The sequence below is a fragment of the Emydura macquarii genome, unplaced genomic scaffold (genome assembly GCF_026122565.2).
Source record: "Emydura macquarii macquarii isolate MOO-44397 ecotype Brisbane River unplaced genomic scaffold, CSIRO-AGI_Emac_v2 contig_2944, whole genome shotgun sequence".
NCBI classification, from domain to species: Eukaryota; Metazoa; Chordata; order Testudines; family Chelidae; genus Emydura; species Emydura macquarii.
Window position 1 is genome coordinate 40,950 of NW_027133081.1, and position 14,694 is coordinate 55,643.

Genomic DNA, 14,694 nt, shown 5'->3' on the forward strand with positions numbered 1-14,694 from the left:
TCTAGCCAGAAGAAATCTTGGCGTGTATATATATTTTGCCTCCAGCATCAGCTGTGCAGTGAGGTGTCCTGTGCTCTTCTGCCATTCCAGAATCACTATCAGCAGAGTGACTTGGAGACCTTTGTGGAGGAGAAGATCAAGGCTCTGGAGGAGGAGATTGAGAAATGTTTTGCCCAGCTGGAACAACCTCTTAATGAAGGCATGAAGAAAGCAAAATCATCTCACCAGAAAGCGTTCTTTCAGCTCCTTACAGTGAGTAGCAAGCTCTCGATTTAGACCTAATGTGCAGCTTTCACTCTTTGGCCAGCAACTGTCTCGAGCTTTGCTTCCCTGTTGCTTATTAACTTTTGAAAAGTGTTTTGAGATCTGTGGGGGAAAGTCCTTACCATCTAAGACTTTAAGGCTCCTGAAGTGTTAAGTTTAGTTTAGAACGTGATTTTCTTTTACTTCTTCTAGATCAAATCTGATTTATATTCTTCTGGCTTATAATCACTTAAAAACTTCCTGTACTTAATACGTTTATTTGTTTGTTTTATCTAAAGCAGTGCATGTGGTTTGAGTGTGTGTAAAGAGCTCGTTTGGAGTGACAGAGCTGGTGCATATCAATTTCTTTGATAAACTGACTAACCAATGAGCTTGCAGAGTCCAGTGGGCAGCACTGAACTCTGTAAGACGGCACTTCCTTGGGTTGCATCTGGGACTAGGGATAGTGACTGGGGGGGGGTCACACCACTGCATAATCCCATGAGTGGTTGACCAGAAGCACTCATTCATTAGGTCAGAGACCGCTTGCTTGCAGGTGGAAGGGTGTGGGCTGCCACAGGAGTGGGGGGGTTCACACAGCGTGGCAAGTGCAAGATGGGCCCCAGGAGTGAGGGTATTGGGGTAACAGCAATATACCAGTCCAGATTGCAAAGGGGAAAGTCACAGGCAGCATGGGTGGGTTGGGGAGTTAGCTGCCTGTAGTGTACATACCATGGGTCTCGGACAGGTCAGAGTTAGTGTGGATATGTCTGTTTGAGTGGAAATTACACCTTCCAGCTCCAGTGTAGACATGTTTGTAGAGATCACAGCACAATGGGGCCCTAGGCTCAGCTGAGGCCTATAGGTTCTCCTGTAATATAAATCGTAAGTGATGTATCCCATACCCACTTCATTACAACTGTGTTTCCAATTATCCAGCAAGACACCGGCTACCAAGGCTTCCACAGGACCCTGAAAGCTGTATGCCAGAAGAATGGGGTATATGCGTCTCGGATCTTCGCCCGCATAGACCTCAACAGTGCCCTCGCTCAGCCCATCTATGACAAAATCGACCCCATATTCGCAAACATATTCAGGTGAGAGGAGCCCTGCCCCACGCAGGCTGCAGAGATGCTGAGCCTTCTTTGGTAGGGCAGCCTGGGTTCCCCACCGGCCCCACGTTCCTGTAGAACGCTGTTCACTGGCACTCCTGGGTAACCCAGTCTGGTAGAGTCCCCCACCAGCTCCCCTAGCTTGATTGCAGCTGGAGCATGATGTGAAGTTCTGTGGGAACTAGAACGCTACATGGCAGCAGTGGTAGGGCCGCATGCGTTATTACAGAGATCCTGGGGAGATAAACAACACAGGAAGTACCACCTTGCAAGTCCAGACCGACAGTTTCCCTTGTGGTCCCTGATTGGTGCAGGTGCTCTATTTAAGCCCGGGAATTTGTGCCAGGAAGTGTCTGTGTCTGTGCAACAAGATGAGCTCCACAGCTGTAGTGATAGTCCTGCCTCTTGGCTCACTCTTGGACTCGGACCCAGGCTCTGATCTTGGCTCTGACTCCTGGTTCCTGACCCTTGGTTCCGAATCCTGGCCTCTGACTGCCACTGCTCTGACCGCTAGACCTGACCACCCAAGCCCCAGCTGGCACACATTATTATGATTGTAGAAAAGAATATTGGCCCTGATTCTCATCTATTTTACACCACTTGTCATTGTTATATTAGAACCTTGGAAGTCCAGTGACGTACCCTGGCTCCCGCTGTGCTAGGCACTGTGTGGACATGTTAAGAAGACAGGCCCTGTCTAGAGTCTGGGCATCAGACAAACGGTGGGAATGGATAGGAAGAAGAGTAAAAAAATGAACAGGGCTGAGCAAAAAGCAGAAGTCTGAACCACTAACCTAGCCCAGGCCAGAGGGGTGATGTGCAGGCCCCAGCAGAGGTGGGTTTAAGGATGGATTAAAAAGAGAATAAGGTAACACCTTGATGAATTTTGCAGCCCCAATTGTTTTCAGTGGGGCTGCTCCCACCTGCCATTCACCTGGAGGATCAGGCCCGTTGAGCTTCCATTGATTGCACTGTGCCTAAGTAACTTAGAGAAAGGCCACCTTGTGCCCCTTTGGGGTTTAAATGGCTTTGGATACTGGCACATAAGGAAATGAAGAGAGCATGGCTCAGTTCAGGGCTGACTCGCAAAGCGGCAGGAGCTAGCTGTCTCCCTGCCTGAAAGGAAGGAGCACTAGCCTGCCAGGCAGGGCAGCCACCTGGAAGTCAGCACTGGCTCCCCAGCCAAGAGAAACTGCGAAAGAATCTCTAGCACTGGAGGTAACTGACTGAGCAAATCCCAGAGACATTGTGGGGTTCGCCCTCACCCTTTTTCTGCTGCCCCGCCTGACGGAGCCTGGGACCACAGCAAGGTGCCACCCAGGACCTAACAAGGCATCCTACGGGAAGCAATCCGCCCAGCAAATTGGACCAGAGGCGTCACGCCCAAACTGAACAGACTGATAAGAAGTAACCCAGACCAGCAGATGCTGGCTCCCTGCTGGGAGGAACCCCCTGTTCAGGGGTTGACATATCCAGTACCCTGGACTGGGACCCAGTGGAGAGGGAGGGCCCAGGTCCCCCTACCCACCCAGCCTTAAAGACTGAGTCTACTCAACCCAGCAGGGGGCTGAGAGCAAGACTTTATAATCACTAGGCTTCCTGGCCATCCAAGCTGCCTGTTACATATTGGTGGAGACGGTGGGCAGATGCCATAGTCCCTGCATAAGAGAATGCAAAAAAAAAAAAAAAAGACAGAGAGGAAGAAACTCTCAAGCAATTAGTGCTTGAACCCCACACGCTAAATAGAGCTGGAACAGCTACTAAAATGGATGGCTGAACAAAACACCCATCAGCAGGGAGAACCTCCGACATGCCTGCAGCACACAGGAAACAGCTTATAATAAAAGTGCTCGCCTCCGGAAGTTCCAACCTGGTGATTGGGTTCTCCTGTTATTACCTAGCTCAGAATCAAACTCCTAGCCCGCTGGCAAGGGCCCTATGAGGTGGTGCAATGAGTAGGGCCAGTAAACTATGAAATCAGACAAATAAAAGGTACACCAAATCTACCATGTGAACCTGTTAAAGCCTTGTGGAAAACCCAGGGAAGTCTCCTAATATATCGTGAACCTACCTGACCCTGAATTAGGCCCACAGGTTGCCGAGGCTCAGAGCCAGCGATGGTCAAGATTGGAAACAACCTCACCTCAGACCAGAGAGCCCAGGCTCAACCGATGATCATCATCTTCTCTTCCATGTTTTCTACTCAACCTGGACAGATCAATTTAATAACCCATAACATCCAGACAGATGATGCATATTTGTTGAATGGCTTAGCTTTCTAGAGGTCTTCATGCCTTGAATTCCATTGATAAGAATGCTGTGGATTGGCTTGACTGGATTTCATAGGCCAAATAATAAATCTAGACAGAACCGGGGCTTAAAGTCAGAGAAAATCCTTGACTCCTTCCCCTGAACTTGAAGGAAACCATGAAGCGAGAACTCCAATCAATGCTAGAAATAGGAGGAAATGAGGAATCATTCAGCAATTGGAAAAGCCCCATAGTGTTGGTCCCCACATCTGTTGGGATTACCCGGTTTGTGTTGACTTCCAAAAGGTCAACATCGTCTCAAAATCAGATGTGTACCTGATGCCTCACGTTGATGAACTTCTTGACCAGCTAGGGGAAGCAGAATACATCACCATCCTGGATCTAATGGAGAGATATTGGCAGATCCTCCTCACACTAGAATCCAGGGACAAGACAGCTTTCTCTACTCCCTTTGGCTCTTCAATTCTGGACAATGCCGTTTGGGTTTTATAGGGCCCCACCCATGTTTCAGCGGCTAATGGACCATATCCTCCAACCCCATAGACAATATGCTACCGTGTACCTAGATGATGTCGTAAACTACAGTCAAAACTGACAGAACCACCTAAGACATGTGATGGCTATGTTACAATCTCTCCAGGAAGGTGGCCCGACTCCAAATCTTGGTAAATGTCACCTGGGCAAGGATGAAACAACCTACCTTCGGTACACTTTAGGAAAAGACACAGTATGACCCATGGTTAATAAGGTCTAGGACCTGCAGACTTGCCCCACACCTTTGTGAAGGACACAAGAAACCAGTTTTTAGGACTTGCCGGGTACTACTGCCAATTTATTCTGAGTTTCTCATCTATCGCGGCACGTCTCATTGATCTTCTCAAGAATGGTAGCCCCCAAAAATTCCAATGGACCACAGATTGTGGGGAGGCTTTTCAAGCCCTGAAGACATAGCTCTGCCAAGAACCCGATTTCTATGACCTTGACTTCACCAAGGAGTTCCTGCTATAGATGGACGCATCGCACGTGGGTCTAGGAGCCGTTTTCTCCCACGTATCATAGAATCATAAAAGATTAAGGTTGGAAAGGACCTCAGGAGGTCATCTAGTCCAACACCCTGCTCAAAGCAGGACCCATCCCAACTAAATCATCCCAGCCAGGGCTTTGTCAAGCTGCACCTTAAAAACCTCTAAGGATGGAGATTCCACCACCTCCCTAGGGAACCCATTCCAGTGCTTCATCACCCTCCTAGGGAAAATGTTTTTCCTAATATCCAACCTAGAACTCCCCCACTGCAACTTGAGACCATTGCTCCTTGTTCTGTCATCTACAACCACTGAGAACAGCCTGGTTCCATCCTCCCTGGAACTCCCTTTCAGGTAGTTAAAGGCTGCTATCAAATCCCCCTTCATTCTTCTCTTCTTCAGACTAAACAAGCCTAGTTCCCTCAACCTCCCGTCATAAGTCATGTGCTCCAGCCCCCAAATCATTTTTTTTGCCCTCCGCTGGACTCTCTCCAATTTGTCCACATCCTTTCTGTAGTGGGAGGCCCAAAATTGGACACAATATTCCAAACGCGGTCTCACCAGTGCTGAAGAGAGGGGAATAATCACTTCCCTTGATCTGCTGGTTATGCTCCTACTAATGCAGCTGAATGTGCCAATAGCCTTCTTGGCAATAAGGGTGCAATGCTGACTCATATCCAGCTTCTTGTCCACTGTAACCCCCAGGTTCTTTTCTGCCAAACTGCAGCCTAATCAGTTGGTCCCCAGTCTGTAGCAATGCATGGGATTCTTCCGTCCTAAATGCAGGACTCTGCACTTGTCCATGTTGAACCTCATCAGATTTCTTTTGGACCAATCCTCTAATTTGTCTAGGTCACTCTGTATCCTATCCCTACCCTCCAGCGTATTTACCACTCCCCCCAGCTGAGGGTGCATCCACCCCATCTTCCAGAGCTCTAATGAAGATGTTGAACAATACCGGCCCCAGTACCAACCCCTGGGGCACTCAGCTTAGGACTTGTAGCTCAAACAGGTGAGGAGGTTGTATCTGCATGGCCCACGTCCCCCTACCCACCCAGCCTTAAAGAATGAGGCTACGCAACCCAGCAGGGGGCTGAGAGCCAGGCACTCTAAGTACTAGGCTGCCTGACCATCCAAGCTGCCTGTTGCTGAGAGGTTATAGGCACTGATGTGCACTGGGGTCATGTGATCTCAGCTGACAGAGCAGTTCTTCAGGGATGAGTCCAGATAGCATATTTTAAAGCAGCTCTGTGACTGCTCTAGCTTATGCCAGGGTCAGTGTGGCACCTGGCCAGCTCTGGGATTTGGGGGGGAGGACAGGGAAATACAGATGGCTTAAAGCCACCTTTGTCTCTCCTCCTACCTCCCGCTCAGCTGTTTCAAGTACGGGGGGCTTGAGCCTATTTGTTTTTTTAATGATTCATGTTTTATTATCCAACTAGGATCCAAAAGGGCACCAGAGCCTCGCTGAAACCCTGCCTCAATATGTTCAAAGTTTCGGTACAGGAGAAAATCCATGATGTTTGGAAGAAGATCACAGTGGCCAATGATAACTGCAAGCTCAAGTTCTTCATTGCGGAAGTAATTTGAGATTAAGCTAAGAGTGGGTGCTCTGCCCTGCCAGCCAGTGCGTCTGGGGTGAGAGTCATCCGGCGATGCTGCCCCTCTGCCTGGCAGGGCCGAGGAGGGCTGTGGAATAAGGATAACAATGGGTGAAGCCTGAAGGGGACTCTCAGGGAGAGCAGGATTGGCTCTGTGATGAACTCTGCCTTCTGGCCCACTGATAAGAGACGTGAAGAGCTGTACATTATAGGCAGCACACACAGTGTTTTGCATTTATTAACTGGCATCCATGCAGGGCCAGACTCTCAGGTGCAGCAGAGCTATATTCAGCACAGGATGCAAGTGGGGAAACCGCCTTGACTCCAGGGCTCGTTTGGCTCTGGTGTAACTTCGAGCACCCTAAAGGTCTTCAGGGACACTGGAAGTAATGACTCCCCTAGGGACTACTCTGACTGCCAAGGATGGCCAAAGCACAAGGCAAGGTGCTCCAGCAACCCCTCCTCCCATTCTAACATGCCTCCTGTGCTGGGCTGGCCAGGACAGTGCTGTGTGTACAGCCAGCAATGTCAGCCGGGGATTCCCATGTGCCAGGGAAATTCCCAGCATCCTTGCACTGCTGGAGAAGTTCCATGGGAGGGCCAAGGATCAAGCCTCCAGTCTGTAAGATAATCAGACATCAAATCTCTGTGCACCCCAGAGAAGCCTGGTTAGGCTTGAAATAAATAGGATGGATTGAAAATGATCCTGGTCCAGGGCCTGGGACAGTTACACTCCGCTCAGCACCAGTTCCAACATAGCATCGTAGCTAGACTGATGATATATTTAAGGTCCGATCTCTTGTGAATTACCATGGCTAGAACCCCAAAAGCATTATACCATTGGAAATGTTGACTGGACCAGGTTGCAGAGGACGAAAAGACATCAGAGACTCAAAGTCTGCACCCCCAACCAGGGAATCTTTAGATACCACGTAGAACCTGCGGACTCTGTGCACGACGCCGAGGAGTGCTGAAGCTAGGAATGAGTTAGAAGTACCAGGCGCTATGTAGTCTTTAAGCTGGGAAAAGGTTTGTGGAGCTCACAGACTGTTTGAATTCACATATTTGTATCTAAACTCTGACCTTAAAAATCCCACTCTGCATATTCCACCTTGATTCTGGATCAAACCAATCAGCAGTCCACACACACCCTGATCCCCGATCAGCTCCAGTGTTCCAAACCATTTATTTAGATTGTTTTTTTATAAACAAGGGATTGGAAAAATCATGGCAAATGCTTTAAATTGACTCTTGCAGACAAACATCATCCTGAGGACGCTGGAAAGAGAGATCCTTATGAAGAAGTTGGATATCTACCAGTCCCTTCCACTGTCCATCCAGAGAGACTTACAGCCTTACTATGAAGGTAGGACCTTTCAACTGGGTGATCCTACGTTTTGTGATGTTGGCTTGTTCTCCAGGATCAGGCCATGAAGGAGCGATGAGAATGACAAACCTTTTTAAATTTAATTCTGTGACCCGTCCCATGCCCAGGGTAGCCAACTGATAATGCCAAGGTCAGGGCCGGCTGCAAACGGAGAGCAGATTCTCCTAGCACTGGTGGGTGGCACTGAAGCCAGATTTCCCAACTAGTCACAAACTGCACTTCTGAATCCCCTCAGAAGCCAGTATAGAAATACACACAGCCCCCTTTACTGCATTTCTACTCCTGGATCCCAAATCAGCACTAGGTCCAGTAAAGAGGCCAGTTATTTAAACTCTATGCTCTTTACTAAAAAGGTTCCTCCTGACCCAAAGGCATCAGCCACAGCACCAGTTCAATACGAGTTTGGATCTTACCTAAAAGACCACGCTGCCAGCCAATCCTTCAGTAACTAAAACTAAAGGTTTATTGTAAAAAGAAAGAAATAAACCATGAGAGAAATGTTAAAGGGTTAAAGGAAATCAGATACATACAAATGATTGAAATTCCATATACATCAGATTTCTAGAAGAAATGTGGAGTTGCAGGCTTGTATAGTCTCCTCTGGTGCACATCCAGTACTTGGATGGGTCTCAGTCCTTTGTTACACAGCTTCAGTTGCAGATGACTTGTCCAGTGGTAGTTAGGTGGCTGAAGCTCAGGATAGAAGACAAAATGGTTTCTGTGGTTTGATCTTATATACCCTCTGTCCCTGGCCATGTGGCCCTTGGAAATTTACAGGAGTTAAAATGAAGTCCAGAGTCACATGGTCACTCTTCAAGTATGCCTTTAGTTTCTTCCAGGGCCCTTTGCTTCTGTAAAGGTTTTGATGGGCCAGTAAGCGATCTATTGTCCTACCACCTCTCTGTCTGGGTGTGTCTTATACAGCACAGTTTGAAACACGATTACATCAAATATGTCTATAAGTTCCCCAATCTAACCAGTGTGACAAATATGTCAATATCATAACGAGTCATGTAAGATATGCCATGTCAGGTACTGTTAGGAAGGATGTAATGCACTGAGAAAGATGGCAATGCTTATGTTCATGTGTTATATCTGTAATGGAAGTTATGGACATATTTGATGTACCTGTGTTTCAAACTGTGCTGTATAAGACACACCCCAGACAGAGAGGCCTGCAACTCCACAATTCTTCTAGAAACCTGATGTATATGGACTTTCAATCATTTGTATGTATCTGATTTGCTTTGACCCTTTAACATTTCTCTCATGGTTTGTTTCTTTCTTTTTACAATAAATCTTTAGTTTAGTTACTAAAGGACTGGCTGCCAGCGTGGTATTTTAGGTAAGATCCAAACTTATATTGCTCTGGTGCTGCGGCTGACTCTTTGGGGTCAGGAGAAATCTTTTTGGTAAAGAGCATATCCTCCAAACTGGAAAAATGCCTGACGAAGGAAGAACACATTTGTCTCTGTCTTCATGCATAAAGGGGATGTGCAAGCATGTAGCAATTACTGAGCCATCCAGTAAATGAGTCACATGATGAAAAGTCTGGAAAGAATTATTGAGAAGAGACTTCACAAAGAACTGGGGCATCATGTTTGTCTCTGGCTAGAAGGACTGGCAGTGGGGAATCAGACTGGGATCCTTGTGGATAGTTGGAGGAGTTCCGGGAGGATGAAAGAGGAGTGGAAGAAGGGACCAGGGTGCTACGCCTTGGCAGAGGAGTGGGATGGGGAAAAGTCTGGGAACAGGGGTCGGGATCTGGCACAAATCAATTCCTGCTCAGTGTTTAACTGGCATCTCTGCAGCGCCCTGCGGCACTGGGGCCCCTCCCACTCAGAGCTGTGGTTTGTGTGGGCATGGGGTGGGGGGGGTCATTTGCATTTTGGAATATGAGAGAGCTTTATTTTTTGGGGCAGCCAGATGGGCTCTTTCCTCCAGCACGACGGCCATTGTCACTGGAAGAGCCAGACGAACGTGCCTTTGAGTGCTGCTGACACTACCCTTCGCTGCCATTATTTTTCTCACCTAAACCCCACCCCCAGCATCTCCTCTGCCAAATCTTTCCTGGTCTTGTCCAGCACTGTGACCGCTCCCATCTTTCAACAGAGGCGGCTAAGACCCAGGGGCGGCAATCCTGCCAAAAGATGCAAAATATTCTCTTGGAGAACATTGAAAGAGAGACGCAGGGGGGGATGTTTGAGCGTGCAAAGGAGAAGATGAAGATGCAGCTCCAGGAACTGAAGGTGAGGAACGCTTCCCCCTGCTCTGTAGGGCTGTATTTATGGGTTTGGATGGTGCTATCTGAGAACAGCACAGTATCCAAAGAGGGAGTGCCCCAGAGCGAGCTACCCAGCCAGAATTTAGGCCAAAGATATTGGAGCAGACCCCCTGCTCCATGGGATGTTTAATTTCCGCCTAGAACAGAAACAACGTGACCTTGAATTTCAAGGTGTCCCTTAAGTCTCTGATCTTGCAAACACATTTGTCTAACTGAACAGGACCATTGACTCCAGTGGAACCACACATGGGTTAAAGGTCAGTGTATGCATATTTGCAGAATCGTTATTATGTTTATTATTTGTGTTACCCTAACGCTACGGAGCCCTGGTCCTGGGCCAGGCCCCACCGGCCACTGCATAAATACAGAACAAAAGGACAGACCCTGCCTCCGAGAGCTTACGATCCAAGTACAAGACAAGAGACGACAGGTGATTAGGGCGTAAATGGTGTCTCTGCAGTGAGCTGCTTGGAACCCAAAAGCTGTCGTAAGAAACACTAGTGATTGCACCATTTTCCTGAGAACAGGCGAATGTTCTAGCAACTCGTACCTTCTTTGTGTAGAACAACAAGCATTTTTTTAACACCTGGTACAGTGTAATGAACAACACTTTCCTCAAGTTCCTTAAAACTATGTGCCCCTGGTACCTGTGAGCACATCTGTCTGTAGATGAATCCAAGTATTTTTTGGCAGGAGGCTGGAAGATGCCAGCAAGCATTTTGATGCTGCTCTCTATTTGTACACATGCAATCTGAGGGGGTCTGCAGGGAGTGTAAAGGCTGGTTGAACCGGCTCTAGGTGCCTCTGTGGATTGTACTGACCTTAGCTACTGCCTAGATATTACAAGAAGCAACTGTGAGATGCAAGCGGTTCTGGTGACACTGTAAATGTTATTCCCTGATATAGACAAGGTGGCTGAGATAATCTTCTATTGGACCAGCTCCTGTTGGTGGAAAAGACAAGCTTTCGAGCTTAACAGAGCTCTTCTTCAGGGCTGGGAAAGGTAACCAGTGTGTCACAGCTAAATAGAAGTGAGAAGGATGGTTAAGCATAAGGGTTTAACATGTGGCAGTTGACCACTTTAAATGAAGTGGGTAGGTCATAGAACCGAGGAGGGTTTGTAGGTTACAGATTGTGGTAATAAGGCATAAATCCAGTGTCTCTAATTTAGCCGTGATTTTTGCTGTCTAGCAGAGTTATGTGTTTAAGGTTCCGGGCTCGTCTTTTGAATGTGTTGTGCAGGTTTCCTTTGAGGAAGAGGACTAAGAGAGCAGATGTGGAGTGATTGGGTGATTTTGACTTTTACAACTTTTCTCTGTGAGTTCATTCAAGGGTGCAGTGATTGTCTGGTGTCACCCATGTGGTTGTTGTTGGGGCATTTGATGCACTGGAACAGGTACACCGCATGTTGTGATAGGCATGGGTAGGACCCATCGATCTTCAAAAGGGAATTGTGGGGGGTGCTGATCATTGTAGCAGTAGAGACATGTCTGCAGGTTTTGCATCTGTTGTTCTGGTGGGGTTTATTGCTTCACCCTGATGAGTGGGGAATTTGTTTCCGATTATGAGGTTGGCAAGTTTGGGGGTTGTTTGGAAGCCAAAAGAGAGAATTGGGAAAAATTTCTTTTAGGATGTGGTCCCCACCAAATATGGGCTGTAGTTGTTTGATACTTATGGATTGATTGTATCAGCCACTCCATTGTCTTGCACAGGATCAATGTCAGACAGACAGACCTATCATTACCAGGTTCGCTGCCCCAGAGAATGAAGCTGTTTCATGCTCTTTTTTAATATTGGCACAACATTAGCTTTCTTCCAGTCTTCTGGAACTTGCCCAGTCTGCCAAGACTTATTGAAAATCAATGTTGATTGTCCAGTGAGCTCCTCAGCCAGTTCTTTTAATATTCTTGGATTTAAGTTATTTGGACCTGCTGATTTAAAAATGTCTGACTTTAGAAGCTGCTGTTTAACATCCTACTGAGATACTAGTGGACTGGAAAGAGTGTTCTCATCATTGTATGCTATGTTGTGTGTTTTCCACCAAATATACAACAGAAATATTGCTGCCTTTTCTGCGTTAATATCCATAGTTTTATCATTTCCATCTAGCAACGGTCCAATACCATATCTCCATTCAATAATAGATCCTAAGAATGATATGATTCTTTTTTTTTTTTGTTCCTAATATATTTTTAAAACTCCTTCTTCTTGTCCTTATCCCTGCTGACCATAGATTTTTCGTTGTGTCCTTTTGCTTTCCTTATCCATTTTCTACAACTCCTAGCTTCTGATTTATATTCATTATTATCAACTTCCCCTTTCTTAGGTAGATATACATATCTAACTATACATATGTATAGATATATTCAGTATCATGCAGTTCACTATATTTGGCTTTCTTGGATGAGACTTTAACAGATGGTTCTTCTCTGAAAAGTGACTATAAAATGACATTCTTAGCATCATTTGTACTGTCGCTCCAGATGAAACATGCTCTGTTTACAAGCCACCTGCCAGCTCTGTAAATTCCCTTTGGAATCTGAGGATCAGGTTGGGCTATTTCCTTCCTGCCTGTCATAACCAGCAATAAAAGCTCTCCAAGGCGACCAAGACCCATCGTTACACCTGTGAGCCCCACAGCCTTCACATGATGGCCTCGGTGGTACCTGCATGACCCAGTGGTGGGATTGCACAGGTGTAGTTGATTGTGATTAGAACATCACTGAGAGTTCAGCTGGTGCTGCTCCAGATGGCGCAGACTCCGGCTCCCTCTCGCCTCTCTGAGCTAGCTCCCAGGAGCACAAAGCTGGTTGATCACTTCCATGCTTATGTGCTCGGCAATGTGTTTCCTGCAGAACATGATCATGACGAGGCTGCGGATGGACATTTCCACTATGCTGAAACTCGCCTTATCTCACCGGGAAGAACCCACCGAGAAGCTACCAGGTAACACTCTGAAATCTTCTCCTGGGTATAGTCGGAATCAGAACCCCTCTGCCCCCCGATAGTATGAAATGATCTGACTAGGGGCTCATTGGCCCATGTGCTGGCTTCTCTACAGGGGCAGACATTTGGGCTGTGTGTATGGGGAGAATTCTATCACCTTAGTACATGGAGCTGCAGGTGGGGACGCAGTGTGTCCTCCCACCAAGGGCTGGATGGCTCCGTGGGGCTGGGGGAATGAACTTTGGAACACCGCTACTCCACCCTCCCTCTGTGAGGGCAGAGGCTCCATTTGATACAGATTCAGTAGCCCCACTACATGCCCCATACAATCATCACGGAGGGGCTGTAGATGGAGCAGGGAGGGCTGCATAGCAACCTTGCACCCTGAGGGCCTACCCTACCTCCACACATACAGCTGAAATACTCAGGGAGCTTTCTGTTGACTTCACTGGCTATGGGGTTGGGATAAGTGACTTGCTCAAGGGCTCAGATGGATGCTAGCAGATCTGGGAATCACACCGACATCTCCTGAGTGCCAGTGCAATGTGTTAACCACAAGGCCATCTGTTCCATTGATGGCTCTGCTGCATACTTTTGTGTGGCTTTGGATAAATCACTTAATTGCTCTGTGACTCAGTTTCCCCATCTGTAAAATGGGAATAATGACACTTTACCAACCTTTCCAAAGTACTTTGAGCTCTATGGATGAAAAGTTGTAGGTGAGTGCTAAGTACGATTAACTCAAGAGTAAACAGATTAATAAGAGCGAAGGTTGTCTACAAAGACACATGGCTCATCCACGACTGTAACTGGAAAATGTCTCCAAAAGCCGGAGAGGGGACACCAGATGGGGAGGGCTCTGAATCACTACAGAGAATTCTTTCCCATGCGTCTGGCTGGTGGGTCTTGCCCACATGCTCAGGGTCTAACTGATCGCTGTATTTGGGGCGGGTAGGAATTTTCCCCCAGGTCAGATTGGCAGAAACTCTGGAGGTGTTTGCCTTCCTCTGCAGTGTGGGGCACAGGTCACTCGCTGGTTTGAACTAGAGTAATTGGTGGATTCGCTGTAATTTGAAGGCTTTAGATCAAGATTTAAAGACTTCAGTAACTCAGCCAGAGGTTCTGGGCCTACTACAGCAGCAGGTGAGTGAGGTTCTGTAGCCTGCAATGTGCAGGAAGTCAGACTAGATGATCATGATGATCCCGTCTGGTCTTGAAGTCTGAGTCTATGAGGTATTAAGGCCCTGATCTAGCAAAGAACTTAAATACATAAAATGGCAACCCTTGTTTCCCTTCATTTGCCTGGAGGATTAGAACACTTTCCTTGCTACAAAATACAGGGAAACGGACACTTGTTTTTCAAAAGAAAGACATTAACCATGTTTTAATCTGCTGTTCTTTTTGCAGACTTCCAGAATGAATACAGCGAAATTGAGGGGATTCATGTAATGCTGCAAAGAATGTGATGTTCATAAAAAGAGACAACAACAATCAAAACTGCTCAGGAAATGATTTTTTTCTGCATTTAAAAAAAAAATTTTCAGGGGTTTTTTTTTAGGTAAGAATCTGCAAATTTTCTTAGTTGCTAAAAACAAAAACAAAAAAGCCAGTTTTGGGTTTTTTTCCATGTTTTCATGAAAATCAAAAATGTTCCATGAAATGGACTTTATTTGCTAAAATTTCTGTTTCATCAAGAAAATGTTTAATGGAAACTTTTCTCCCTGCTCTGGTGCTGTCCTGTCCCTTGACATGTTCAGGGGGGTTTCACTTTACCCTCTCCAAAGCCTCACTGTCAGGTTAATTTCAGCTTTGCCGCCAGAGCAATAAAA

The 14,694-nt window shown here is 46.8% G+C and overlaps 1 protein-coding gene across 1 annotated transcript in view; it reads left to right on the forward strand.

Annotated features, from left to right (window-relative positions):
* LOC137167598 (nuclear GTPase SLIP-GC-like) overlaps window positions 1-14,331 on the forward strand; it is a 29,960-nt gene extending 15,629 nt beyond the window's left edge. Inside the window, exons 10-16 of the mRNA XM_067569805.1 lie at window positions 91-252; window positions 1,183-1,340; window positions 6,090-6,228; window positions 7,506-7,614; window positions 9,748-9,884; window positions 12,775-12,865; window positions 14,273-14,331. Coding sequence (XP_067425906.1) covers window positions 91-252; window positions 1,183-1,340; window positions 6,090-6,228; window positions 7,506-7,614; window positions 9,748-9,884; window positions 12,775-12,865; window positions 14,273-14,331 — 855 coding nt within the window. The remainder of the gene's footprint in view (window positions 1-90; window positions 253-1,182; window positions 1,341-6,089; window positions 6,229-7,505; window positions 7,615-9,747; window positions 9,885-12,774; window positions 12,866-14,272) is intronic.
* Window positions 14,332-14,694: the final 363 nt, after the last annotated feature.